Source organism: Clytia hemisphaerica, unplaced genomic scaffold, assembly GCF_902728285.1.
Source record: "Clytia hemisphaerica strain Z4C2 unplaced genomic scaffold, Clytia hemisphaerica genome assembly, whole genome shotgun sequence".
In the NCBI taxonomy this organism is placed as follows: domain Eukaryota; kingdom Metazoa; phylum Cnidaria; class Hydrozoa; order Leptothecata; family Clytiidae; genus Clytia; species Clytia hemisphaerica.
Window position 1 is genome coordinate 56150 of NW_027103376.1, and position 25910 is coordinate 82059.

General features: G+C 34.5%; 4 protein-coding genes across 4 annotated transcripts in view; 3 read left to right on the plus strand and 1 right to left on the minus strand.

Annotated features, from left to right (window-relative positions):
- LOC136824310 (uncharacterized) lies at positions 1–14909 on the plus strand. Its single transcript, XM_067080471.1, has 3 exons — positions 1–494; positions 794–928; positions 14053–14909. The coding sequence occupies exons 1-3, from the start codon at positions 56–58 to the stop codon at positions 14574–14576; spliced, it is 1098 nt and encodes a 365-aa protein (XP_066936572.1). The 5' UTR covers positions 1–55; the 3' UTR covers positions 14577–14909.
- On the minus strand, positions 1413–6178 carry LOC136824378 (uncharacterized). Its single transcript, XM_067080533.1, has 8 exons — positions 6124–6178; positions 5829–5947; positions 4682–4747; positions 4133–4492; positions 3723–3871; positions 2870–2952; positions 1901–2002; positions 1413–1620 (listed from the first exon to the last, which is right to left on the minus strand). The coding sequence occupies exons 1-8, from the start codon at positions 6176–6178 to the stop codon at positions 1577–1579; spliced, it is 978 nt and encodes a 325-aa protein (XP_066936634.1). The 3' UTR covers positions 1413–1576.
- On the plus strand, positions 6409–11267 carry LOC136824279 (uncharacterized). Its single transcript, XM_067080446.1, has 4 exons — positions 6409–6427; positions 6511–6669; positions 7997–8131; positions 8847–11267. Exons 1-4 carry the CDS (start codon positions 6409–6411, stop codon positions 11126–11128), a joined length of 2595 nt encoding a protein of 864 aa, XP_066936547.1. The 3' UTR covers positions 11129–11267.
- A 7289-nt stretch (positions 14910–22198) lies between the features above and the next one.
- LOC136824322 (recQ-like DNA helicase blm-1) overlaps positions 22199–25910 on the plus strand; it is a 35102-nt gene continuing 31390 nt past the window's right edge. Inside the window, exons 1-3 of the mRNA XM_067080481.1 lie at positions 22199–22262; positions 24144–24198; positions 24420–24579. Of these exons, the coding sequence (XP_066936582.1) occupies positions 22246–22262; positions 24144–24198; positions 24420–24579 (232 nt within the window). The 5' untranslated portion in view covers positions 22199–22245. The remainder of the gene's footprint in view (positions 22263–24143; positions 24199–24419; positions 24580–25910) is intronic.

A 25910-nucleotide genomic window follows, 5' to 3' on the forward strand; every position in this document is an offset into this window, starting at 1 on the left:
AGAGAAAAAAGGAAAAAGCAGGTAGCAAAAGAACAACAATTCAAGGCACAGAAAGATGGGTTCTTCTAACATTGTAACATTCACATTATTGCGATATGGTATCTTGATATCATTGGTGAGTACTGGAGTTCTCATCACAATGTCTGTGTCAAGACAAGATTGGATGCGTGAAGAACTTAAAATGAAAATGGGTCATTTGAGTCCATTATTTGATATGGCATCCAACATCACTGGTAAAATAGCATCGGTAACTAAGAATCAGGACCTATTTAGTATGCTTCCTGAAGACTCAACGATCGATATAATGGCTCATTTCGGTCTTCGAAAAACCTGCTTGACGATCACTGCCAGTGGAATGTCAAACCCAGTCCAACTGGTTGTCCCAGAGATGACATGGTGTGTTAAGAACGACATTTTTGGCGAACCATGGGAATATGGTGTCACTGTGAAGCCGTTTGTGGAGGTTCTACAAATGCTTGAAGATGAAGCTTCAGGTCAGTAAAATCAGTCGATGTTTTTCAATTCTATCAGGTTGAATGAATTGTAAAATATTTGAGGCATAAAAATAAAACTTTTAAGCTACGAGAGTAATATAACGTCAATTCTGCATTATCACAGACCAAATATAATGTTTGTCTGCCTTTAGTCCTTGTTAAAAAAAGAAGTCTCCAATACATTTCGTCTAGAATAATTACTATTCAAAATCTAAATTTTAAGCTGTTAATCAAAGCATTTTCTTAGTCTGTCTTAGTACTGATTACTCAGAATTGATAAATTCTTTACTTCTTTTCAGCATTAAAAACTGCTTATATCTGTATGGCATTGGCATTACTATTTGTTGTTATTGGCTTAATCTTTGTTCTTTTGAAAGCCTTCAAATATCCAACAAAATTCATCTTTGGAAGTTTAATTTGCTGCACCATCGCAAGTAAGTATATATCCATACCCTTAAGAAAAAAATCTAAGTATGCCCAAGTATGTTCTAAGAATGCATTGAGGATGCAAATTTTAGTATGCTTTGTCTCAAATGCATACTTAAATCCAAGAATGCAAAAAAAAGCATACTTGCAATATTTGCGTACTTGAGGAATTGCATACTTGAAAATTTGCATACTTGTTTTGATTGCATACTAAAATCAAGAATGCTTTTGAGACAAACCATACTTGCAAGTATGCATCAGATATGCATTCAATAAAATGCATACTTGATTAGTATGCATTCAATAAAATGCATACTTAATTTGATTGCATACTTGGTTAGTATGCATTCAATAAAATTGCATACTTGATTTAGTATGCATTCAATAATCAATACAATATGCAAATTTTCGAAGTTTAGTATGTGATGTTTTCCGATGTTCCAGAATAAAAAACACCATTCAGGTGATCAAAAAAAAGAACAACGATATTAATTTCACTGTAAGTTTCTTGAGATTCACAAATTAATAAAAGGAGAATGAAATCTCCTTAAAAAAAATAATTACAGACCAAATAATCCAGATAAAATGCCAACGGTAAAGGCGAACGGTGAACCGCGATCTCACGGGCGGACGGGTGGTTTCTCAGGCGGGCGGTGTTATTCTTCCGCTTCGTCATCCGCGTTCGACTTTTTGATAGAAGCTGAAAGAGAAAAAATCCCGCGTATACTGCCAATGAAAATGCGCTACTGTTCGGTAAAATAAACATTGTGAATTAGACTTTTTATTGCGTTCTGTAAAAGACCCTTTATAAAACATTCTGTAAAGTACACAAAATGGAACGATTGATCAAAACAAACAAACGTGAGCTACTTCTTTCCCCAAGAAGCGAAGCCGTGAATCGAAGTCAGAAATTTCCAATTTTTAATGAAACTGCAGCAATCTACAAATATCTCTTTTATCATCTACAATGAACTACTTACGTGGCTTTCGTGCAGTGTTACACTTTACATTGATCACTTTGGTAACATCAGTTTCTCTGCATCCTCCTGCTGAACCGAATGGCCACCTCCTTGTTGTATATGCTAAAATTGAGTAAAATCATGATAAATAATCATTCAGGTAAGTCTTTATTTTTATCAGTCCTCTGTCAACTTCTGAAACTTGAAAGTACAAAACCTAGATGCTTGACTATTCTACTATTAAAATAAATTGGGACAATTAGTTAAATTTGAATTGTTTTTTCTGTATCAGAAAATCAGCTGGAATTAGGCGACTATCTAAAATATGTTCAGTTCGCGCGTATGTGTGAACCTTAAAAGCGGACCTTATTTTCGGCTCTCGGGGGTATTGGCCATTGAGTTTCAAGCCCGAAGGGCTAGAGGTCAATCTCCTTGGTAGGATTTGAAGCCAACAAATCCTACCAAAGTTGCGCGGCCTTGAGCGACCCGCCTGGTTTTTACACAAATGACAGATTGAAACTAAAATTTACCGCTTCATTTTGAAAAATATATCACTCCAAAACAAAGGAATTCAATTCAATCCTTCATCAAAAATACGGCGCATATTTTAAGGCTTCAATTTTTCTTGCCTGAGAAAGGTTAGAGATTGACCTCTAGCCCTTCGGGCTTGAAACTCAATGGTAGTATTGGCCCTACCACGTCACCAAATTTTGACTTGAAAATTTCAATAAGGGTACATGAAAAAACTCAAACGGGACTCAATGTGGGTTAAGTAAACAAAAACTCTTAGCGAATGATGATTCAAAGAAGTGCTTAGCTATAAAAAACTTTTTCTGACATTTTTCCGACTTGTCCGAGGATTTATGTTTCGAAGGTGAGTCGGTCGGGCAACGCGAACGGAACATATTTTAGATTGCCGTCTTAGGATAAAGGTGACATGAAGGAATTATATTTTCAATTATCATTGTTAGAGGAAAGGATTTTACTTACTTGATAATTCTTTAATGATGAATGGATTTAACGCAGGTCTTACTCGTCCTGTCTTTCTATCTGGTAATCCTAAAGCTGAACTTCTAGTAGATAAAAATTTAATTAAAGTGTGAGTCAAATTTTGCATTTGTCAACTAAGATTTCTAAATCCTTAGGTTGTTGACAAGCCTGCTGCCTCAGATTATACTCTTTTTTTCAATATGGGTTTGACTAGAGATAAACAATGGCTGTTATTTATCTCCCTAAGATGACTCTACTTAAATAAATCAGTAAATAATGATCTGCATATGGGTAGGTTGGCAATCAATTTTTGAACAATTTAATGCAAATTATCTTTTTGACAAACATTATGTACCTCATGTAGAAACATCTAAGAAACATCAAAAATGATTAGGAAACCTTTATTATTTTAGGTGACATTGTAGTTTAGTAGCCTTCTATGAATTAGATATATGGGTGACTCTTCCTAGTGATAATACTTTAATCATAGAAATTTTGTTGAGACTAATTTTAGCGTTTTAGCGATTTTTCCCTATTTTTGCTAAAATAAATCTCGCTGTAACACGCTGAATCAACAGATCACTAAAATTTATCAAAGCGAAATTTCAGGTTAAACTGCCTTGATACATTTATATCAATAGGAAGGGTTTCAGAGCAAAGAAATACAAGAAAACAAATTAAATCAATAATGTAATACAAGTATTCGCTAAAATTTATCCACATAAATTTTTTTGAAATCGTGATTCGCTAAAATAATCCAAAAAAAATCAAGATTTTCCTGACTTGCTGATATATGCTAAAATTAGTCTCCCTAAAACTTCTACGATTAAAGTAAGTAAAAAGTGTTGCTTACTTTTTAAGTTCGTCCTTTGTAAATTTTAAACCAAGGATTAAATTTACAAATTTGCGCCAAGATGCCATGTTGTTTGTTTTTGCCCTAATCCTTGTCATCTCCATGTCCGTTAAAAAAATGTGTGGTGTGCAATCGCCCAGCTGTTTTAACTAAATGGAGAAATTTTTGAATCATTTGATTTTTTATGTTTTGTATCAAGTTTCAGATAGCAATTTATATCTTACAGGGGAGCTGGTCTGAAAGGTGTGAAAGACAAGTTTAATTAGTGTTTTATGGGAAGTGCCCTCAAAGAAATATTGGTTGTCGGACAAAATCATAATTAACGTATTTCTTGAAATCTAGGGTTACACGGTTGAGATCTAAAAGATTTGAAATGAGGGTGACATTTCAAAGTAGCGTAAGTTTCTCACCCCAGCTGATGTTTCATTAGATGAATTATTTGAAGTTGATTGGTTGGTTGCTGTCTGACTTTCTATTGGTATTGGTATTTGGATGGGCTTGCTTAAAGTGGATGGTGACTTATGGATTGGCTTGCTGACTGAGGAAGACTTTTTGATTAGCTTGCTGACCGAGGATGACGTTTGGATGGACATGCTGACAACTGACGATGATGTTTGGATGGGCTTGTTTACTGGGGATGATATTGATGATGCTGTTTTGTTGATGGAGGAGGGTGTTGTCTTGGGTGTGGATGTAGCTTTTAGCTTGGGTGTCAGGAAGTATTTTGCCTTTAAGGAATTGCGTGGTAGTGGCGAGATGCACCCCATACTCTAAAAAAAACATATTTGATAGTACAGACAAGAAACAATAATTTTTAATACCAAATAAAAACTTCGTGAGGGAACATACATGCGAATATTTGAGGATCATGTGTAAGAAAAATCACAATTTGAATTATGATTCAAGTTTCGACTTAATCAAATTGTTAGCTTTGTGAAATTAAGGTGCATCATTCTTACCTGTTGATTAGTCGGCAATAATGGCTCGTCATTTGAGAAAGATCTTCCCAAGCTTTCCTCAACAACCTAATGTAATATGAGATTTGCTATTAGGAATGTTTTCAGGCTTTACAATGAATTGACTCAAACTACTGAAAATAAAGTTTGAGACAGGATAAATTAATACCTTAAAGGAAGAAAATTTGGCGGATTTGGCCAGAATCCGCCACATTAAGTTCCCGCTAAAATTTCTTTTTTCCGCCATCCGCCAAATTAAACGTTTTGAAAATATGATCTCTTTTAAGGTGTTTTTGCATTTTTTTGCTGTTTTTACGCCATTTTAAGGATAAATTTTTCAGCAAACGCCAAATTAAATTCCTGCCAAATTTCGTTTTTTCGTTCTTGGCCAAATTACTCAATTTTTTTATAAGCAAGTGTATGCCTCTTGGTCAGGCACGTGTATGCTTAAGTTCTCAAAGCATCCAGGCATAGTTAATACTTATTTCATGCTTAAGAATTATGCTTATGATTCACCCCGAACCAAGTTTTGAATGAAATTTCAGAAATTTTGTAAATTTGTTCAGATTTTGGGAGCAGTGGAATGGTAGCTAGCCGTGGATTGTCTTATTATTTACTTGACCTCTGCCAAACCAGATAAAAATGAGACAAAAGCAGAAAAATGACCATTTGAAAAATATTTTAGGCTGACATATATGCTCATGTTATGCTTAGGAATTCTGCAAATCTGAGCCTTCGTATGCTTATAAGCGTTATGCTTATAAAAAAAATGTATGTCAAAAAGTATAGAAACATGTAAGAAACATTGAGGCTGCTTGGTAAAAATAGTTTCTTAAAAAAAGTGTATTGTTATTTGATGGTACACGCTTTTTTTATAAGAATATCTATAAAGTGTGTACTTTCTTTTTCTAGCTCGAATTGGATGGAAGCTCACAGATATCAAACGACCAGATGACCCTTAACAAGATCGCTCTCAGATGCGCGTTATTGTCTTAGTGTGTTATTATAATGTATAAAAGAAGAAATACCTTTACTCAGTCTTCGTTTTTTTTCTTCCTTTGATCTCAATGAGGAGTGCTGGATAATATTGCTTAAGATGGGGGTAGAAGAAATTGTACTTTTCCATCTCCTTAAGGTTTTCGAGCGGTACTAGTTCCCCAGTATGGTTAGTTGGCTTTAAAGTTGAAAATGGGAGGGATAAGTTTAGGCGTTTTCCGTTGGATTCTTCCTCTGTAAAAATAATCTTTAACACAGGTCCAGTGTCTTCCCCTAAAAGAAAATTGAAGTGTTTTTTTAAGTACGACCAAATTTTTCACAAAGTTAGAATGAATGTAAGCCCTGACCAAAAAATTAAAGTTGCTTATAAGAAAAATGTGTACTGGAAGAAATTACACGGCACCTCACAATTATCTTCGACACCTTCTATTGAAACAAATGTCACTTACCAAAATTGTCAGCCAGTTTGGCTGATGGTTTACGTTCTCTTTGCTGGCGAGACATGATTCCTCACAGTTTGAGACAAAAAAATCCTACGACTGGCTCTCAAAAATAAAAATTTCTTATGAAAAAAGGGCGGGCATTTAAAAGGACTTTCGAACAAAAAACGTTCGAATTTTAATCGAACGTTTAACGTTCGAATAATTATTATTTTGCGCTACTGATGCGCCATTTTCGAACGTTTATAATTCGAATGTTTTTGTCTGGAGTCTGTCCGCATTTCGCTTTCAAAGATGGAGGGAGAGGACACAGGTCTGTCTCGTGCATCTTTTTATAGATATAGAGATGTTTTGTATCAATCTAGCACCGAGAAGTGTTCTACGATTCGTTTGCAGTTCAATCTAACTCAGACGAAGAACTGGAACCTGATAATGAACATGACGTCGAAATGCTTGATTGTGAAAATGATAACGAGTCTGAAGGTGATGAAGTAGTTCCTGAATGTTGTGACAATGATGATCAATTCGATCAAAGTGCAGGTGATGAAATCGAAGGTATATATAGATTGGATAGACTGTTTTCCGGGGGGGGGGGGGGGGGTGAATTTCCTAAAGATGATTGTTATAATTTTAACCACCCCCCCCCTATATTCTGGAAGACCAATTTTGCTGAGTACAGTTTTGGGATTTTTTTATGCTTATAAAAACATGTAGTCGAAGAGCTACAGGTTTCCTATAGACAACACTCTACTTCTGATTGAGCTTTGGCTTCTTCATGATTATGACGGCGCTGGGTTCAGTACAGTGAAGTAGACAAGAGGACCAGTCGGGTGTTTAAGATGAAAACTGCAATTATTGCTCTTTTCGGAAATTATTGCCGAAAATGGCAATTTTTTTAACGATGAAATGCTGAATCAGCAAAATGTGTTGTCCTTATAAGGGCAAAGATGTCAGAGGTGTTTGAAAATAGTAAAATTCCATCGAGAAAAAGGTTTTTCGGATTTTTAAAAGTGATTTTTTCAATTTTTCGTGGCTCAATAACATGAAAAGTTCTAAAATAATATGTTAAAAGATCCTGCATCGATGCCGAAACACAGCCAGAAAGAGATAACAAAACCCCCGTTGTAAATTTGTTTACATATGACTCGATTTTGCTACCTGCACTTCCAACAAAAACCAGTTGAAAACAAAACTAAACGAGGCACAGTGGGCCTTCTTATCGCGAGGGTGTCAAATACCACGTGTTCAATAATAAAGTCAACTTTTATTTGCAAAAACGGCAATAATTGCCGAAAACGGCAATTTTCATTTATTTACTTTTTTTATTTTTCTGCTGATTCAGCATTTCATCGTTAAAAAAATTGCCGTTTTCGGCAATAATTTCCGAAAAGAGCAATAATTGCAGTTTTTATCTTAAACACCCAACTGAGGACCATCTTGAACTTTTTCAATTTCATTTTAAAAATTATTTAAAACAATGAATTGTATTCTGAAAACCCTATTAAAGTTTATGAAACTCTAAATTGTAATAATTACTGTAATTAGTTTCATGTTTCATTGCCCAATTTGCTTTAAAAACACGCCCTTTTAAGACGTTACAAAAAGTAATTTTTATCTACTTTGACCATAGGTAGCTGTTCTTTTAAACTATAACTTTCATTTGAAAAGTTCTAGTTCTTATCCTATCTGAGTTCTGTCTGATACTTCCCCTGGCAGGTCTTTATTTGTATGCTAGGGGTGAATTTTAATTAAGTTAAGCTTTTTTTACCTTTCATTGGAATAATTATTTGTTATTGCTTTTATTGATATCATAATAATGTCCATAATTGTGCGATGAGTTTGTTGAACTAGAACTGAAGTGAGATTTTCTTTCATTTTTCAGCCTTTTTCGCAAGCCATGAGTACCATACTACAACTGTCGAACACTTGGAAGATGTATTTAGGGTTGAAGATGAATTTTCCAATGATTTATTCAATGAAAATGATTATTGGGAAGATTTTACTGAAGAATCACAAGGTAAATGAGGTGGTATTACAAATTTTTGTCAGTGGGATGGGAAGGCCTGTTGATGATTGTTTTAGCTAGAATCTTTGAATGCAATATCGCTCCACATCTCACACGTCATAATTATTTCAACTAGAAATTTGTACGAGTTCCAATTCCACAGTTTATTTTGAAACAATTGAAAAATCGTGAAAGTTATTACCTTTCTTTTGATATCGTAAGGCTGTTTGAAAAAGTGGGTCAGTTGGTTTAGCGGTCAGTGGTAAAAAAATTCTGTTGGAAAGCGCTGTTGTGTGGGTACTTCTATATACCCTCAAATCACTTTCAAAAAATTCCAGAACTTCAGTAACAAACAGCGCTTACATCAAAATACCTATCAAAAATTGATGTCGTCCATTTGGGGGTGATGTTTTTTTTCTTGCATGGACCATTATGGTAAAAGTAGGGGGCGGGAATGTGACAGAATCTTTTTCTCAGTGTTAAGGCTTGGGGACATGAGAAGTTTTTTTCGCATTGGTACGTGCCATGTTTTTTTTGTTTCATGGGACGAAAAGTGAGGAAAATACATGCTGATTTTGTCCCTGGGACAATGGAACAAAATTGATTTGAATCGATGGGTGAATGGTGGGATGGAGTATGTTGCATTGCACCAATGGGAAAAAACTTCTTGTGTCCCCAATGCTTTTATTTTCATGCTATTAATCAAATTAATTAAATTTCTTTGCAGATGATTTATTTGATGAACCAGAGAAGGATGGATGTAACAGTGATATAACTGGGCACTTTTCTTCACCACTTTACCCTGAGGCCACTGTAACTTTGGGAGCAGCCATAACGATGATAATTGCTTTTTCGCAGAAATACAAACTTCCTGGTGTTGCACTTTCCTCCTTGATCATCCTCATTAATATTCTTTTACCGTCAAACCATATCTTTCCGAGATCATTGTACATGCTTAAGAAGCTTTTTGGCTCACTGAATCCTAATGTCAAAACACACTACTTTTGTAAGGAGTGTTTAATGAAATTGGATAAAGACAGTGTTGTTTGTCCAAATTCTACATGTTGCCAATCAAAAAAAACGGAAAAACCTATGACCAAGTCGTACTTCATGCAATTTGACATAAAAAGCCAAATCAAAGCAATTTTTTCGCGTGCTGGTATGCTTCTCAAATTAAATCACCGCTTTAATCGTACTGCATCATCACCGTCTGACATATACGACTTTTCATTATATAAATCATACTCTGCTTTTCTAAATAATCCGTTCAATATATCTTTTATGTGGAACACTGATGGTGTTCCCCTTTTCAAGAGTATCAAGTCATCTATCTGGCCAGTCTTCTACACAATAAATGAATTACCTTTTAAAGATCGCAGGAAAAAGGAAAACATTTTGATTAGTGGCCTGTGGTATGGGGAGACACATCCTAATATGCTGCTGTTCTTATCTCCGCAGTTTGAATCTTTTAGAGAGCTGACTTATTTTGGAACACAAATAAATGAAGAAGTCACCATTAAATCCATGTTGCTTTGTGGCACTTTTGACATGCCTGCTAAAGCCAGTGTGCTAAATTTCCAACAGTTTAATGCATTTTATGGCTGTCCTAAGTGTCTTCAAGAAGGGGAGACAGCAAAAACTGCAAAAAACGGAAATGTAAGGTGTTTTCCATTCAATAAATCCAATCCAACTGGCCCCCACCGGACACATACTGAAACAGTCGAACATGCTAAGGAAGCAATGATTGCCAAAAATCATGTAAAAGGAGTTAAAGGACCCACACCATTAATGCTTGTACCTAGCTATGATGTAATTCGAGGCATTGGCATAGACTACATGCATGCTGTACTACTAGGTGTTACCAAATTGTTAATGTCCATGTGGTGTGATGGCTCTCATAAGAATGAACCTTATTCTGTTTTTCAAGCTTTACCTCAGGTTGAAGATCGTTTGTTATCATTGAAGCCACCTAATTATATTACCCGTGCACCCCGAACAATTAAAAGTAATCTTGGTTATTGGAAAGCATCAGAATTTCGATCCTTTTTATTGTATTATTTTGTTCCTGTCATGTCAAAGCTGTTGCCATCAATCTATTTTGAACATTTCTATTTACTTTCTCATGCAGTTCATTTACTACTGAAATCAAATATCACATCAAATGACATCGCCACAGCAAAGAGGTTTATTTTCTTATTTTGCTCAACCTTTGATAAGCTATATCAACGCCGTTACATGACAATAAATATCCATTCTCTTATACATTTACCTAAAACTGTTTCTGAACTTGGTCCATTGTATGTGTATAGTTTATTCAGTTTTGAAGATAAAAATGGCTTTATTCTCAAGTTAATACATGGTACGCAGAACATTTCGTTTCAATTGGCTAGTGCAGTTTCTGCTTCTAACTATTTGCCATATTTAGCAGAAACTTGTATCAAACCTGACACTAATGAGGACAAATACATGCGGCAGTTGAATGGAACCTATCATAAGTATTGTTTTGAAATTAATCACAATATAATTGGAATAGGATCCCTTTCCACATATGTTGCTTCAAAAGAAGAAAGCGCCCTTTTTATTAATCGATTTATGGAGCTAGAGTTTTCTGCATTTACCTTCCCTTCAATAAAGCTTGAAGGATACATAATTAGATCATGTTGTCGCACAAAAGAAATACGCCGGAATAGCACAACTGTCTCCCTTGCCACAGGTCATTATTTTTCTATTGATCGTTTTGCTTGCTTCAAGAACAACAATGGAAATGTATACTACGTTGCATTTGGTTATTTTTTTGATATTGAACATTTTCAAGTTTTCCAGCCTGAGAGTGGTTTTTCAAGTTGTCTGAAGGAAGGAGAAGCTGAATCAATAGTGAAGAAAGTGAAGCTTAATGATAAACTTAGCATGGTTGAAGTTACAGAAATTATCGAGCAATGTTTATTTCTTGGAGTTGATTGTGAGAATTCTTATGTAACAAATTTTCCCAATGTTTTAGAATCTGATTGATTTCTAGATTTTTTTTTAGGTATTTCCAGTATCGTTTTAGTAACCCTATTTTCTACAATTCTCAAATTTCATTTAGAACAGGTCATTATTATAAGGTCTGTAATAGGAATCAATCATTTGAAGATGTTGTGTATTAGATAAATTAGATTTCTCTCTCTCTCTCTCTCTCTCTCTCTCTCTCTCTCTCTCTCTCTCTCTCTCTCTCTCTCTCTCGCTCGCTCGCTTGCTTGCTCTCTCTCGCTCTCTCTCTCTCTCTCTCTCTCTCTCTCGCTCTCTTTCCCCTTCCTCATTGTGTCTGTCTCCTTTTTCTTACACAGAATTGACATGTCAGTTTCATTGAAGGTTTTCCTCTCCTTTTTTAGGTATTGTTCATTAAGTTGTTTATATTAATTTTCAATTTTGGCAAAGTTTTTTAGCCATTTTTGTCATAAAATTCCATCTTGTGTCCGAACATGAAAGAAATATTAGTACAGAGTCACATTGAAGAAAACAATTTTTTTAACAATCATCAGATACTGCACTTAGGAAACTGATACACTAAAAGCTTGCATCATGAATATTTTTAAGGCTTTACAGTAGAATATCATTCACATGTTTCAATTTATATTCAAATAAAATTTGTTTTTGTTTTTGTTGAGAAGGCTTGTTAAACATAGAGGTTTTCGTAGTTCTAGTAGTTTTATAATATTTTAACTTATCATGTTTCTAACCCATGAAAGCTCTTAGCAAGGTTTGGTTCTGTAGTTCTTCTAGATTGGTGATTCTGAGGAATTTTGAATGTTTCTTTCTTTGTAAAGTTCATAAATGCATATATATATGATCTTTTATTAGCTATTTTGCTGAATCCAAAATACTTTATTTCGTCAATAAACCTATTTTCTTTGCTATTTTTATTTTTATCGTTAAATGGATTTTGAGGTGATGATTTTTCATTTTTATCATAAAATCTTTTCAGATGATAATAATAGTTGAATTTTTTAAAGTTTTTAAATTTAAAGTTTCATCAATTGAATATACTGTCAAATATTTTTAGTGGAAAAATAATCAAAGTTGTTGTTTTGATGTTATTTTTATTATGGATTAGAAGCAGTCTATTATCTGCTTGTTTATAAGAATAATGTTTATAAGAATATTAGAAGAAAACGTAATTTTTACCAGGAGATGAGTTGGGGTGTTTTATAAGAAAATTTATGAAATAGATATGTTCAGAATATCTTACCCTCAGAATTCCTAAAAATACTTCACCCTCAGCCAAAAACACTATTCTTTTCAAAATAGCATGCATTTCTCATTTGAGCACATCCCTGAAAATTTCACTTGCCTATGTTGGATAGAAATTTGTTCGTCAAAAATCGAAAAATAGGGGCGTTTTTTTGACACACCCGGTATGTTTGAAAGTGTAAGGTAGCATGCAAACTCTTTTTCATAACTTATTTTTACCTGCTTCCATATTTTCATTTCAAACAGGGGTGTTTTAGTGTTTTTCAGCTATCTTATTAAACGCCTTTAAAGGTCTGGAATTCAGGGAATAATGCTCCTCTTGAAACACATAGTATGTGTCTTTCAATTGAAATTATTAATTCTAAATTCAGTGGTTCTGCCAAAAATTATTCAGCTAAATTTTTTTTTTAGTGAAAATTAAAAAAAATTCCAATCCTATATGAAACAAATTAAGCATATGAAACGATTCACATAAATGGTTCATCCTATAAAGAATCTGACAATTTCCCCGGTAAGTACTTTTAATTATTTTGTTTTCTAAAAAGAGTACTCTTTTCTTTATTACTCCTTTAGAATGTCTACTGATTTTTTGCACTCCAGAATATTACATTTTCTTGTATCAAGTACTCTTGGCATGGGTGCCTTATAAACTGGAGGTTAGAAAAATCTTCAAATTGTAATAAACAGGGGAGCCTAATTACTAGGGGCTTGGGAATTGTACCTCTATATACTCCCAAAAATAAGGTAATCATAGACTAAAACCTGGCTATTTAGAGCAAAATAGGGGATTCTTCTTTTAACAGCTGAAAATATTTTCAAAAATTAATAAACAGGGACTTTGGAAGTAGCTCACTTGCTTATGAGGTTGCGTTTTTACGTTTTTTTGCTTAAAAGCGCCAATCTTTTATGAAAATTCCTAAAGGTCCAAGGGGGTAGGAAAAATGGAAAAATTAACAAGCCTGGGGGGGGGGGCTTTTATAAGGCACTTGAGAGTATGCAACTTGACTGAGTACATTTATAAGTTTCTTGTCAAGTATGGCTTTATCATTCTTTTAGATTGAAACTGAAATTTGATCTTGTCTAGTATGTAAGTTTTTTAGTATGCAAGTACTTTCTAGTTTGTATACTTGGCATACAATTTTAAATGCATACTTGGTTTTGACTACGATTTTAAATGCATACTTAAGGATTTTGAATGTAATTTTAAATGCATACTTGGTTTTAAATACAATTTCAAATGCATACTTGGTGTTAAATACAATTTTAAATGCATACTTGGTTTAGTATGCATTTAAATTTGCATACTAAAAAGGCATACTTGATTTTTGGTATGCAAGTATGCCCATACTTGATGCATACTAATGCATACTTAAGGCATACTTAAGGCATACTAAAGCATCCTTAATGCATACTAAAATTTTTCGTAAGGGTACTGTTCCAAAAAAGTCTGGTTACGAGATAGGTGAAAGCTTTCATTTTAGAGTGGTCTTAGTAAGAAAATTTATTGGTCAGAAATAAGAATGTTCGTCACAAAATATTGCTTTGAGAATAAAAATTTAAATCTTTAACATGACAAAAATTCACTCAATATATGAGGTTCGCCGTGATATCATATGTCAATTCTTTGACATACTACAGTTTAATGATCTAGAAGATACGTGAAAGTACCCTATGTGGACAAGAATATCTCTATTTTTCTTCAGGTGTTTTTATCATATGCGCTCTCGATGTTGTACACAATAAATTCCAATTCAAAAGTAGTTACAATCAAGTCAAAAGCTTTCTCAAATATCGCCAATCGGGCGGAGGTGATCCAAACATTATGGGTGGTTTCGTTGGAGGAGATATGGGCGGTACGGGCGGAATAGACGGAGGAAACTCAAGACGACGTCGAGACGATGGAAGCCCAGGATATAGTGGTCATAATACAACCGATTCCACAATGGGTCGTAGTGGAGGTGTGAGTCCAAGTGGAATGATTAACATGGCACTAATCAATCAGATAATGGGAAACTACCAACAAGTTACAGCCATTGGTATTCCTGCAGTCATGGAAATGGCTATTAACAGCGAGTTGAAAGAATCGATTGGATCACCTTTGATTTATGCTGGTTTAGCTTATGGTTACATTCTTTTGGTAGGTTTGTTAAGCTGTGTGGAATACATGTTGATTAGAAGATCGAGCGATGAGCATGATGTCAAGTATCAAAACGTAGCTTTAACTTAGGAGAAGAAATGGACGATCTAGTCGATAAAATTTTATTGAAAATCGTTGGGTTAGTGTCCGGTATACTGTCCTGTTACTTTTTTGACTTGATTTTGCTGGAATTAGACACGAGTAAAAGGAATTAAACCCTTTTTTTTAAACAAAATACAATATTCTTTTGTTGATTGGTACCTGGTATTTATCACGGTTGATTCGATATTATGTCGTCTTTATAGCTCACTGGCAAGAAAAGTACTATATATAGAACTACTAATTGTACCTTATAAACTATAAACTCTTCATTTTATCTAATCAAATGATCTTTGGTGTAAAATAAAGTTTTGCTTTTGTTCAGAGGTGATTGTTTTAATCAATTTCATTCATTCAACATCAGAAGATCTATGTGAAGCTTTTCAAAGGCATTAAAACGAGACAGTATTTTACAAGCAAAGATACTGCTCCTAATTTTGGCGGTAATCAATTTTGGTGGTAATCGCAATTTTCGCTAGACTATGCTATAGTCTAAGACAAATAATTATCTAAATTCTAAGAAATAAGCCCAAAGCCAAAGAAAATTTGCAAGTCAAGTTTTTTTGCCAAAAAGAGTTTACAGTCGGTAGAGTTTGGTAATCTTTTTTCGAAACTCTCCCGCCGATTTTTTTTCTCCGTGCATCGCCTTAACGCCAAACGGCCATATTTCCCCGCCTTTACTATCAATCACTGTATAGGACGATAACATCGTCTAAATTTTCGCAAATCTATAATTTTTGAAGTTTTAGGTTCCTTATTGTTTAGCCAGTACCTTCCTAGTCTTGCCTAATCAATTATCAAATTCCTTTTGAAATTGCCCACCCAAACGGTAAACGGGAAGTCAGACTCAGTGAAAATTCCAAGCACTTTTCTGTGGCCGTTATACGGCCAGAAAACTCAATTTTAAATTGAGTTTTGAAACTCAATATTTGAAGAAAAAATTTTTTTTGAGTCATGAAAATTCGGAAAAATATAGACAGTAAACCTTAGGCAAGTACTTTTTTATTTTCTGGTTTACAGTCATTTGGAGATGATCTTTTGGAGCGGAGGATGGAAAAAAATAAAAATAAAATTGTTGTTTTCAAACTTTAATATTGGAGAAAATAAAATGTGTTTTGAGGAAACTTACATACACAGCAGAAAATCAAAGAAAGTTTTTCAGCTGGAAAATTGTGTTGAGCGCCATTGGAGGAAGCATATTGGGAAAAAGAGATCTGTTTTTACACCCTTTTATCTTCCTTTCCTGCTCTTATAAAATGAAGTTTTCTAAAAAAATCCATTTCATGGCAGATTAAACAGAATCGGAAGTGCAAAAATGAATAAAATTTCTATGAATTTTGATTTTATTTTTATTTTATTTTTGCAAAAAAAACGTCGGCGATTCCGTAAACCAGAAAATAAAAAAGTAATTGCCTTAGTAAACAATAGTCAAAGTTATTTACTCTATAATCAAAGGTAAGCTCAATTTCTCTCGCATTCTTTATATCTTTCAACAATATAATATTTTTTCTTCTCTCTTTGTGTGTTTTTCTCTCTTGCAATTCTTTTGACGAAATCAACATCAAAACATTCGAATCGAAGGCTCATTAGAAAAATATCAAAACATTTGTTTTTTCAGGGCCATTCTTTTTATTGTTACCTACAGTTTTATTTTTTTATTCTATTGTAGAGTAGAATTATTAACCGTTTTATTGATTTACTAAGAAGGCCGCTAGAAATATGTCCCATTTTCTGATCAATTTTTCCTTTATATTCACTTTTAAAACTCCAGATTTGTTAGAATAATATCGAGTGGAAAGTACATTCCACAATGTTTGCTCCTTTTTTATTTTGAAATCTTACTTTAATAAATAAAGCTTTGTTTCTTTTGTTCTTGAAGCATTTCTTTTGTTCTTCAAGCATTTCTTTCCATCAGGGGCCATAAGCTTTAAAAAAGACCTGTTTTAACCAGTCTAGAAGGGCTAATTCTCTAAAATTTTCTCCCGTCGGCGCCAACCATCGTGGCGCCTCCTTAGACATAAGGGACACTAAACTACGGCCCTATCACCCTAACACCTACCACTTTCAAAGTGGAGCCGCGGCCCCTATCTATGCATGGTTAAAATGTATTCTATTATAGTTACTAGTAAACAATAATTTTGTTTATGTTACGAAAGAAAAGTACTTATTTTTGTTGCATTTTAATTCTTGATATCATTAATAAACTCTTAATTAGGAGTCTGTTAGGGGGGGGTCTCAGATAATAGCAATGGCATGGCTAAAACTCAATTTCTAGATCAAAAAACGGCCAGTGGGAAAAGTGCTTGGAATTTTGCCTGGCAAAATATAGCTAGCCACGACCCTGCCGGTGCACCCGACAGTCGGGTGCTGTCGGGTGTTTTGTAGGGTGCTGAAATTTCTAAATTTGCAAAAACACCCGACAATTGTGCACCCAACAGTCGGGTGCTTAAAATTCCTAACTTAGTGAGAACACCCGACAATCAACACTCGACATCGCCTCTGATGGGAGAAATCGCCACCCGCCTGTTACTTCGGGTGCTGTTAAGAGCGCCCAAGATATAGCACCTGACAAAGTGCACGTGACTGTCGGCTGTTAAAATTTCTAACTTCGAGCACCCGAAAAGAGCACCCGACTGTCGGGTGTACCGGCAGGGTCGTAGCTAGCCTCATCATACATAAGGCGGCATTCGAAAAAATGCTCTGTTTGCGTCGCAACACGTCGCAACAGGTGTTAAAAATGCATGCGGGCGGACGGGTGGTCGGAAAAATTCCCGGGTTTTTGAAAAGCGCGTCAGTAATTTGGTAATTTTATCAATATTACGCAAACAACAGTGTGCGCTAAATAATCTTGGTTTCGCTTTCGATTTCAAGCGAAGGTCTTAGCAACAGGGCGCGCGTACATAGCAACGGGGCTGGGTAGAAAAATCTAAACATAGAATTCAAAAAAAATACCGATCATCGTATAGAGCACTAAAAAGTACTCCCTTTCTATGTTTAGTTTGTTCTACCTCGGATTATAACTGAAAATATCTTCAAAAAAACCTTCGTCCGCTATCAGCCGTGCGGTAATCTTTGCTCGCTTCAATTCTTAGATAATGAATAAGAGAGGTGCGCTTAGCTAAGCCGTGCTCGCGGGCGATAAATTTATGTTTACTTATCTTGTATATTTTAGTGGTATTTATCCAATGAAAAGGATGTTGACAAAATATGCACGGCGCTGACAAAATATGCTCTGCATTGATTATGACATCATTAAATATGTCAATGTCGATTCAACGCCCGTTAATAATAATAATTCGTAGATAGTTCTTTTTATCTTGAAATTTAGAAATACGAGAAAAAAAAGATCAAATTTAATATTTGTTTCCTATCTAGATTATATTAGCGTTAGAATACGGTAAATTTTCACGAAAGATATTTCGCGAAGGCGGTACGCCCAATCGCGCCCACGGGAAAGTTCCAATTTTTAATTATCGGGAAATCGGGGAAACCGGTTCACTACGTGGATAAAAAACGTACGGAATGATACCTGCCAAAAGGTTTTCAACCAGATTTATTCAGATAAAGCTATAAGAGGTTCATTACTTGTGGATTTTAAAACCTACATAATAAGCAAAAACGAAAGTTGTTGGGAAGGAAAGAGTAAACGCAAGACAGAAGGTTTGGTTGTGTTGATCAGGTATGTTTTTATTCTATCCGAACTAATGTTAAAAAAGACCAAAGAGGTCCTGACTGGGACGGGCAGTCAAAAACATTCCCGGTTTTTTTTTAATCACGCCAGTAACTCAGGGGCGGGTGGTAACGCGAGCAAAACAATTTTTCGATGGTCGTCAGAGCAATTGAGAAAAAAGCTATACTTTTATAAAAGAACAAATTGCTTTTCCCAGATTTTTTTCCGCATCTCTGCACCGGAAAATCAGCGGAAAATATGATGCGAGCGGGTGACGCGAATAGAACAATTTTTCGATGGCCGCCTAAACCTAATAACAACTCTCCTTATTATATATATTGTATTCTCCATAATGAAATTTCCAATTCAACAAGGGGTCCCTCTTCCTAACTCCTTTTGAAACTTGAGATATCCAGACATTGTCAATCAAACAAATCAAACGCCGAATCAATTGAACGCAATTGAATACCTTCAACTGTGCTCCAACTTGGGACTATCTGACGCAACATGGGACGGCCATTCCACCACCATTTCACCGCACCGAACCTCAAAAGTCATTTGATTTGAGTTTAATGAACCGCAAATTAAAAAATACATGATTTCTCTTTCGCACCGAGTAGGCTTTCAAATCGAAATATGAAAAAAATCCATGCCCATGGTGGAACACGCGCGAGCAATGAAGTATAAGCCCGAAGGGCTAGAATCGAATCTCCTTCAGTCCTTGGTAGGATTTGAAGCCAACAAATCCTACCAAAGTTGCGCAGCCTCAAGCGACCCTCCTGGTTTTCGCCCAAATGACAGATTAAAACTAAAATTTACCGCTTAATTAAAAAAAAAAAAACACTCGAAAACAAAGGAATTGCTAGATTCAATCTGTCATAAAAAATACGGCGTGGATTTTAAAAGCTTCATTTTTTCTTGCCTGAGAAAGGTTAGAGATTCGATTCTAGCTCTTCAGGCTTATACTTCATTGCGCGCGAGTGTCTGGAACGAAGAAGACCAAATTAGTGGCAAAACGATGGAGCATTTGACATCACTCGCGTGGCAAGTTACACACTCGCTATTTGTTAATCCCATCGGGCGATAGGCAGTTAGGCGACAGGCATTCTCTAATTCTCCATTCAGCGTCCGGTCATTTTGAATGAAAACAAAAGTTAAAAAGGGCGCGCTATCAGTGAAAATTATTGTGAGATGTTATGGCAGAAAATATGATTGATAAACTTGGTGGAGTTATCAAAACAAATTTGTTGTCAAAGAGATTTAACAGAAAGTTAAGTGAAAATACAGGCCAGATATCAACAAGTCCCATGTTGCAACCACTCGTCCCAAGTTGGAGCAGTTGGTGGTATATAATTGCCATTTGATTGTCGAACGCAAATTTGCTGTCAATTGCTTTGATTATGTTTGATTGTATTCAATTATGTTCAAGACAATACGTTCGATTGATTCAATTGCATTCGCTTGCATTAATCACTTTCTTCCTGTTTGGTACTAACACGCTCGCTCTTATCTGATTTTCCAATGAGACGTATTGGCGGCCGCCCGCGCTAAAGCTCTATAAAGCTCTAGAGGAATGGGCTAATTCAATTGCATTCAATCTTGTCAAACATGAACATAATAGAACAAATTAATATATAATTGAGTATTACCAGGAATTGGTTGTTCGATTGTGTTCGACAATCAAATCGCAATTATTCGATCGCGTTCAATAACTTCATTCAATTGGTTCGATCCCGATTTTCGTTTGAACTTGTTCGATTGACACTGTCTGGAGATATCACATTATTCTAAAGTTTTTCGGGAATCCAGTGACGTCATAGGGTCCCTTTTTTACCCCTAAAAAAAGTTGACAGTCGATTTGCAAATTTCAAAATTTTTGCTGTCAAAGGGTGGCCCATACTCCAAGGGTCCAAAAAAAACAAAAACGTCAAAAAATCTCAAAGAAAAATGGGTTAAGAATTAGCGAAAGATAGCATTGCAACGACTTCTTCTAAACAAAAAGCGCTAATTTTACAAAAGGAGTGGTTTGTTCGAAATGCAGGAGACAGGATGCAGGAGACAGGACAGTGCTGACAGGTCATTAATTACTTTTAAAAAATAAAGCAAATGTTTGAAAAACACTTGTATTGTAATTGTTAAGAATTTCATTCTGGAGGTATTTTTTTTATCTAAAACCTTTTTAATGGTCAAAATCTATCCACGTGCTTATCACATGATTTTGCATTTTGTGCCAAGTATAACACAGACCTTATTACTTGTATTATATATTACACGTAAATCACGCATGTATGATAGCAATTATCATTTCAATGTCCTTGGCATGTTACAAATGTTATATACAAAGTATATACACATGTTAATCATATCTATCATATCTCATTATATCTCCCGCATCACCTTGGTCATGATAACAAAAATTGATAAAAATAGCATGAAAGGTTTTATATTTTATAAATATATTTTATAGATATTTTTATCCCCTGCCTCATATGTTTGATGAAAATGACATCACTATTTTCATATCTCTAAAAAGCTTCGTTTATCACTAAACGCCTGTGACTAATGAGTGTACTCACTAGGATGATTTTTTCTTAGACGTGTTAAACTTTAAGTTCATTTTACGTAGAAGCACCGCAATTGGCTTGAGTACCGGGTGACCCACGAAAAAGTTCGGACGGTTTTCGTTGGCTAGGGTCTGAAATAAAAGTAATATAAACTCAATCTTTTTTTTAAAAGATAGAGGATGCATTAACTTAATCTTTGAGCTATTACTTTTTAAATTTGGTTCAGTGGTTCTTCATTCGTGAGCTTTTAAAGTCAAAATTCAATTATCGGAAAGTGTAAAAACACGTCAAAAATGAGGTATCAAATTTTAATTGTTTTCTTATCTTTAACATTGTGTTTTTTGAGTGTGCTGATGTTTTACGACCTCGTTAATTAGTGTTGTAGGTAATTAAAGTTTGTAAAATAATAAATTAACAACGAAGTAGATTTATATAAATTTATTGTAAATATTTTTATCAAAACTATTTAGCAAATAGGCAAAATTTGCCTTCTTTATGAAAATGTCGTGTCTAATGAAAGAACAGATAGTGTGGGTTTGCCTGGAATATGCTAGAAAGTGTATGGTGGTGGTTCTTTTCTGAACGAATAACTTGTTAATACATCAAAGTAAAGAATCTAAAAAAAGTTTTCAAATTGAATAAAAATATCTAACATGCTCTTTTCTAACGATTTAACGACCTTGCTCGATTGACTGATAATAAAACAATTTGATACCTCTTTTTTGACGTAATTTCGCTCTTTCCGAAAAGTGAATTTTGACTTTAAAAGCTCATAAGTAGGGAACTTGTGGGTCAAATTTAAAAAGTAATAGCTCAAACTTTAAGTTAGAATATCTACTTTCTACATATTAAAATTTCAAGCACTTTGAGACATTTGTTCGGCCTCGAGACGCCGAAAACTGTCCGAACTTTTTCGTGGGTCACCCGGTACAAATATAAACTATCATCATAAAGAAAGTTATTTTACCGGGTGCACCAAAAAAAGTATACAGGTTTGTCAAGATATTATGAGCTTCAGGATTTAAATTTTTTGTTCATTCTTTTTTTATCGTATAGAGAATTGCTCTAACTTGAATTTTGAGCTATCATACATTAAATTTGAAAAAGTAGTTCGAAAGTCATTTCCAAAAAACTGACTTTTTTTCCATATCGAAATTTCAAAAAATCATTAAAGTTGTATACTTTTTTTTGGTGCACCCGGTAGATAAAGCTAACAGACACCAAACAGTTTGTAAATAAAAGGTCGAGTGATAGGCTGGGCCAAAAAGATAAGAATTGGCAAATTGTTTGTCATAGTAGGGATACAAAAAGAAACTTCAAAGTTGATTCAGCTATGTACTTTGTTAATGTTATCATTGAATACCTTGCAATTTCTCTTTTCTTAGGTCGAAAACATTAATAATAATTCATATGGAAAGAGTTTAGAATGTCTGTTTCAAAAAAGTAAGTGAATTTTCTTTGAATTGCATTTTCATCTTTATTCTATTTATGATTGATAATTTTTCTTTACGACAGACATGCGTGCGTGCAATTTCCACTTTATGTAACATACCAGGCCTGGCCCAGGGGGGGGGTCAGTATACCAGAAGGTGGCATGTATCCTGGGGTGGGTGGGTGTTTGAGAAAAAAATTTGTCATGTACTACCTGTGTACTATAATTGGGGTGTTGGGTCCAAAATCGAATTTGATTTTTACTACCTGTGTACCAAAATAGGGGTGTTGGGTCCAAAATCGATTTTGATTTTTACTACCTGTGTACCAAAATAGGGGTGTTGGGTCCAAAATCGATTTTGATTTTTACTACCTGTGTACTAGCCTGGATATCCATGCTATGATTTCTTATTCTATAAACTGATGGTGAAATATATAGCATGGTATGGGCTGACAGTTTGAATTTCCCATATCCTAATAACGGTTGAAAACACAGCCAATCAAATAATGTTATTGTTTCACTGGTCACACTTTCTTAAAGAAAGCGCACGCAACTACCGAAATTCGGTTTTTATTTTAGTAAGTGAGGACAGCGCTAAATTCGAATTTCCCACAGTAATTTTTTTGAGGCCAAAATCGGACTCACAGCTCTGACCCGTCAAGTATTCATCAGATTTAAAAGAAATATGCAGACGGGTTCCTGTCTTCCTGTGTACCAAAATAGGGGTGTTGGGTCCAAAATCGATGTTAACAGTGTGGAAACAAAAAGGTTAAGAAATTATCTGCTAAAATAGAAATGTAAAGTTGTTCTATTATAAATTGATCAAGCCAAGTTTGTCCAAGATCATTCTTCCAAACTTCTTGGAATGAATTGAAATCCTACCAGATCCCACTGAAATGAAGGTTTATCGAGTCAATGTAAACATTCGAACATTTGAATTCAAACATTCAACATTCATACATTAGAGGTGCCAACTCTCACGCATTGGGTGTGAGACTCGTGCATTTCTACATGGTCTCACGTAATTTTTGAAAAGTTTGATTTCTCACCCATTTTGGATTTTTGAGAAAAATTTTCCTGTTTTTCCGATTTTTGGAAAAAAGTTTTCCCAATTTCCCGATTTCCCGATTTTCCGAAAAAAAGTTTTCCTGATTTCCCGATTTTTGGAAAAAAGTTTCTCTATTTTCCGGATTTTTCAAGGTAGTACCCGGTAGTAAATGGGGGGTATGGGGTGGTTTTGGTTTTTTACCAGGTACTACCTGGGTAGTAAATAGGGGGTATGGGGTGGTTTTGGGATTTTTCCATGTACTATGGTGTACTTCAGGGGTGGGTGAGTGTCAAGTTTTGAAAAATACCTTGTAGTACACATACATGCCGCCTTCTAGTACACTGACCCCCCCCCCTGCCTGGCCGTGAACAATACCTTTGAAAAATATTTCATAGATTATGGCGTGCTATCAGCCCTTGCAAAAGGGATTTTGTACATTCTTATATATTTTAGGAGTGCTATTTTAATACTTGCAAACCAATTTAGGTGTTTGTCAGCGTGTGCAAATGCAATAGCATGCCATACATGGCCAGGCCTGCAAGTATAGCAAAGGATAGTATCAAAATCTAAAAAATTGATGTAGCTTCCTCAGATTGTCAATATCACATCAATTTTTCAAAGTCTGGAGCTCTTTCCAAAAGTACAAACTGAACTTATATCACCCTCTGGTAAATGATTTTTGATTGCAGAGTAACTGTACAACCCCAACAACATAGTAGTTATTAGGAAAAGGCCAAGAATAGTTTGAACTTATAATAAATTGGAATAAGAAAAACAACTGTTAATTTGGGTTAATGACACTTGTTTTTGATTTTAATGTTAAAATTGTTTCTGTTTTTTGCAGAGGTTTTACATTTCGAAGGCTGGTAAACTCATCATCCACATCAACATCTAAGGCGGTAAAATACTTTTATAATACTTTTTGCTCTTCATCTCTTTTCGTGTATCAGACTCTTTTATTTGATCTTTTTAATAGTTTCGGTCCAAATTTCACAAAATTACTTATTTTGCTTCCTCACATATTCTTGAGATTATCTGAAGATTACAAAAACATTTACAAAGCTATGTAAAAAAGTCGTCATTATTATATGATTATAAAAAGGATTTCTGTTTTCTCTAGGCTTCAAAAGTTTCTTTGGTCGACAGTGAAGAAGATGAAAGTGACGAAACAAATGGAAGTTTCATTACCACAACAAAGAAAAAGTTTATCTCAAATTCCAATAAACCTAAAGAGAGGGATGTGAGAATTGTTACAAGCCCTATGAGGGATCAAGCTATTGGTAAGAAGTAAATGCTCATAATATTTCACCTTTTTAATACGGTTTGTGTAAACCGCAGGTTACAGGTCGCATGTTACAGGTTACAGGTCAACAAAGTGCAGACCGGAAAAAAGATAATAAGATCATAACATATACATAACATAACATCAATACATAACGCATTAATAAGTTAATAGCAAGACATAGTCGAACGAACTTGACAGGAGTAATGTTAATTTTTATTTTTAAACATGTTTCGATTATATTAATATCATCATCAGTAATTATTTAGTGTTCTAAAAATAAATAAAAATTAGGTTATTAATAAAAGTGCAAGTAAAATGATAAAATGAGACGAAGTATAAGGACAAAATCAAAATAATCAAACTATCAAATTAACTTTTCAACGTTTTCTGGATATTCAAGACACCTCTTAAACGTTCATTCCATAAGTACTCCCTTTCAGACAAAGAGTACTTTCCTCTAGAGTACATGTTTTCAAGGTACTGAACTGAGCATAACATAACGCATTAAATTACAAAAAAGTAATACATGTTATTTAGATATTATAAAATGACAATTGAATAGAATAACAACCTAGTGACACTTACTTACAAAAATAATGACAAAATCATAAAATATGATGCCTCACAAGACAAAAACACAAAAAATATTTATCATGCAAAATGTGATGTGGATGGTGTGAATGGATAAAAAATGGCACCAAACAGAAGCTTGCAAGGTCCCTAAGAGAGTGGTTTTAGAAGGATGGAACTAATTAATTATTCAGTTATTATTTTAATGTCTTAATGACAATTTTTGACAAAAATATTAACAGAATCATAAAATCTGATGCAAGAAAAGACAAAAACACGAAAAAATTTTATAATACAGAATGTGATGTTGATAGTGTGAATGGATATAAAACGGCACCAATCAGAAGCTTGTGAGGTCCCTAAGAGAGTGGTTTTAGAAGGATGGAACTAATTAATCATTCAATTGTTATTTTAATGACTTAATGACAATTTTTGACAAAAATATTGACAGAATCACAAAATATCATGTCTTAAAGAGAAAAACACCAAAAATATTTAGCATACTGAATGTGATGATAACAATATGGCTGGATATAAAATTACACCAATCAGATGCTCGTGAGTTCTCTGAGAAGGTAGTTTTAGAGCGATGTGTTTTATTATATGTAACCATCATATAACATTACAAACATTACAATATGTAATATCCCTGTTATACGTATAATATGGTTTCAAATATTTTCTGGTCTGCGTTATACACGGTGCAAACTGCGAAAGATCGATAAAAAAAGCACATGGTTAATTTTGATGTTTGAA

Coding starts and splice junctions, on each gene's coding strand:
- LOC136824310 (XM_067080471.1), top strand. CDS start 56: ATGGGTTCTTCTAACATTGTAACATTCACATTATTGCGATATGGTATC. Junction 495..793: donor GCTTGAAGATGAAGCTTCAG/GTCAGTAAAATC, acceptor ACTTCTTTTCAG/CATTAAAAACTGCTTATATC. Junction 929..14,052: donor AATTTGCTGCACCATCGCAA/GTAAGTATATAT, acceptor ATTTTTCTTCAG/GTGTTTTTATCATATGCGCT.
- LOC136824378 (XM_067080533.1), bottom strand. CDS start 6,178: ATGTCTCGCCAGCAAAGAGAACGTAAACCATCAGCCAAACTGGCTGAC. Junction 4,748..5,828: donor CTAACCATACTGGGGAACTA/GTACCGCTCGAA, acceptor ATATTACATTAG/GTTGTTGAGGAAAGCTTGGG. Junction 2,003..2,869: donor CATCATTAAAGAATTATCAA/GTAAGTAAAATC, acceptor ACTCAATTTTAG/CATATACAACAAGGAGGTGG.
- LOC136824279 (XM_067080446.1), top strand. Junction 6,670..7,996: donor TGCAGGTGATGAAATCGAAG/GTATATATAGAT, acceptor TTCATTTTTCAG/CCTTTTTCGCAAGCCATGAG. Junction 8,132..8,846: donor TTTTACTGAAGAATCACAAG/GTAAATGAGGTG, acceptor ATTTCTTTGCAG/ATGATTTATTTGATGAACCA.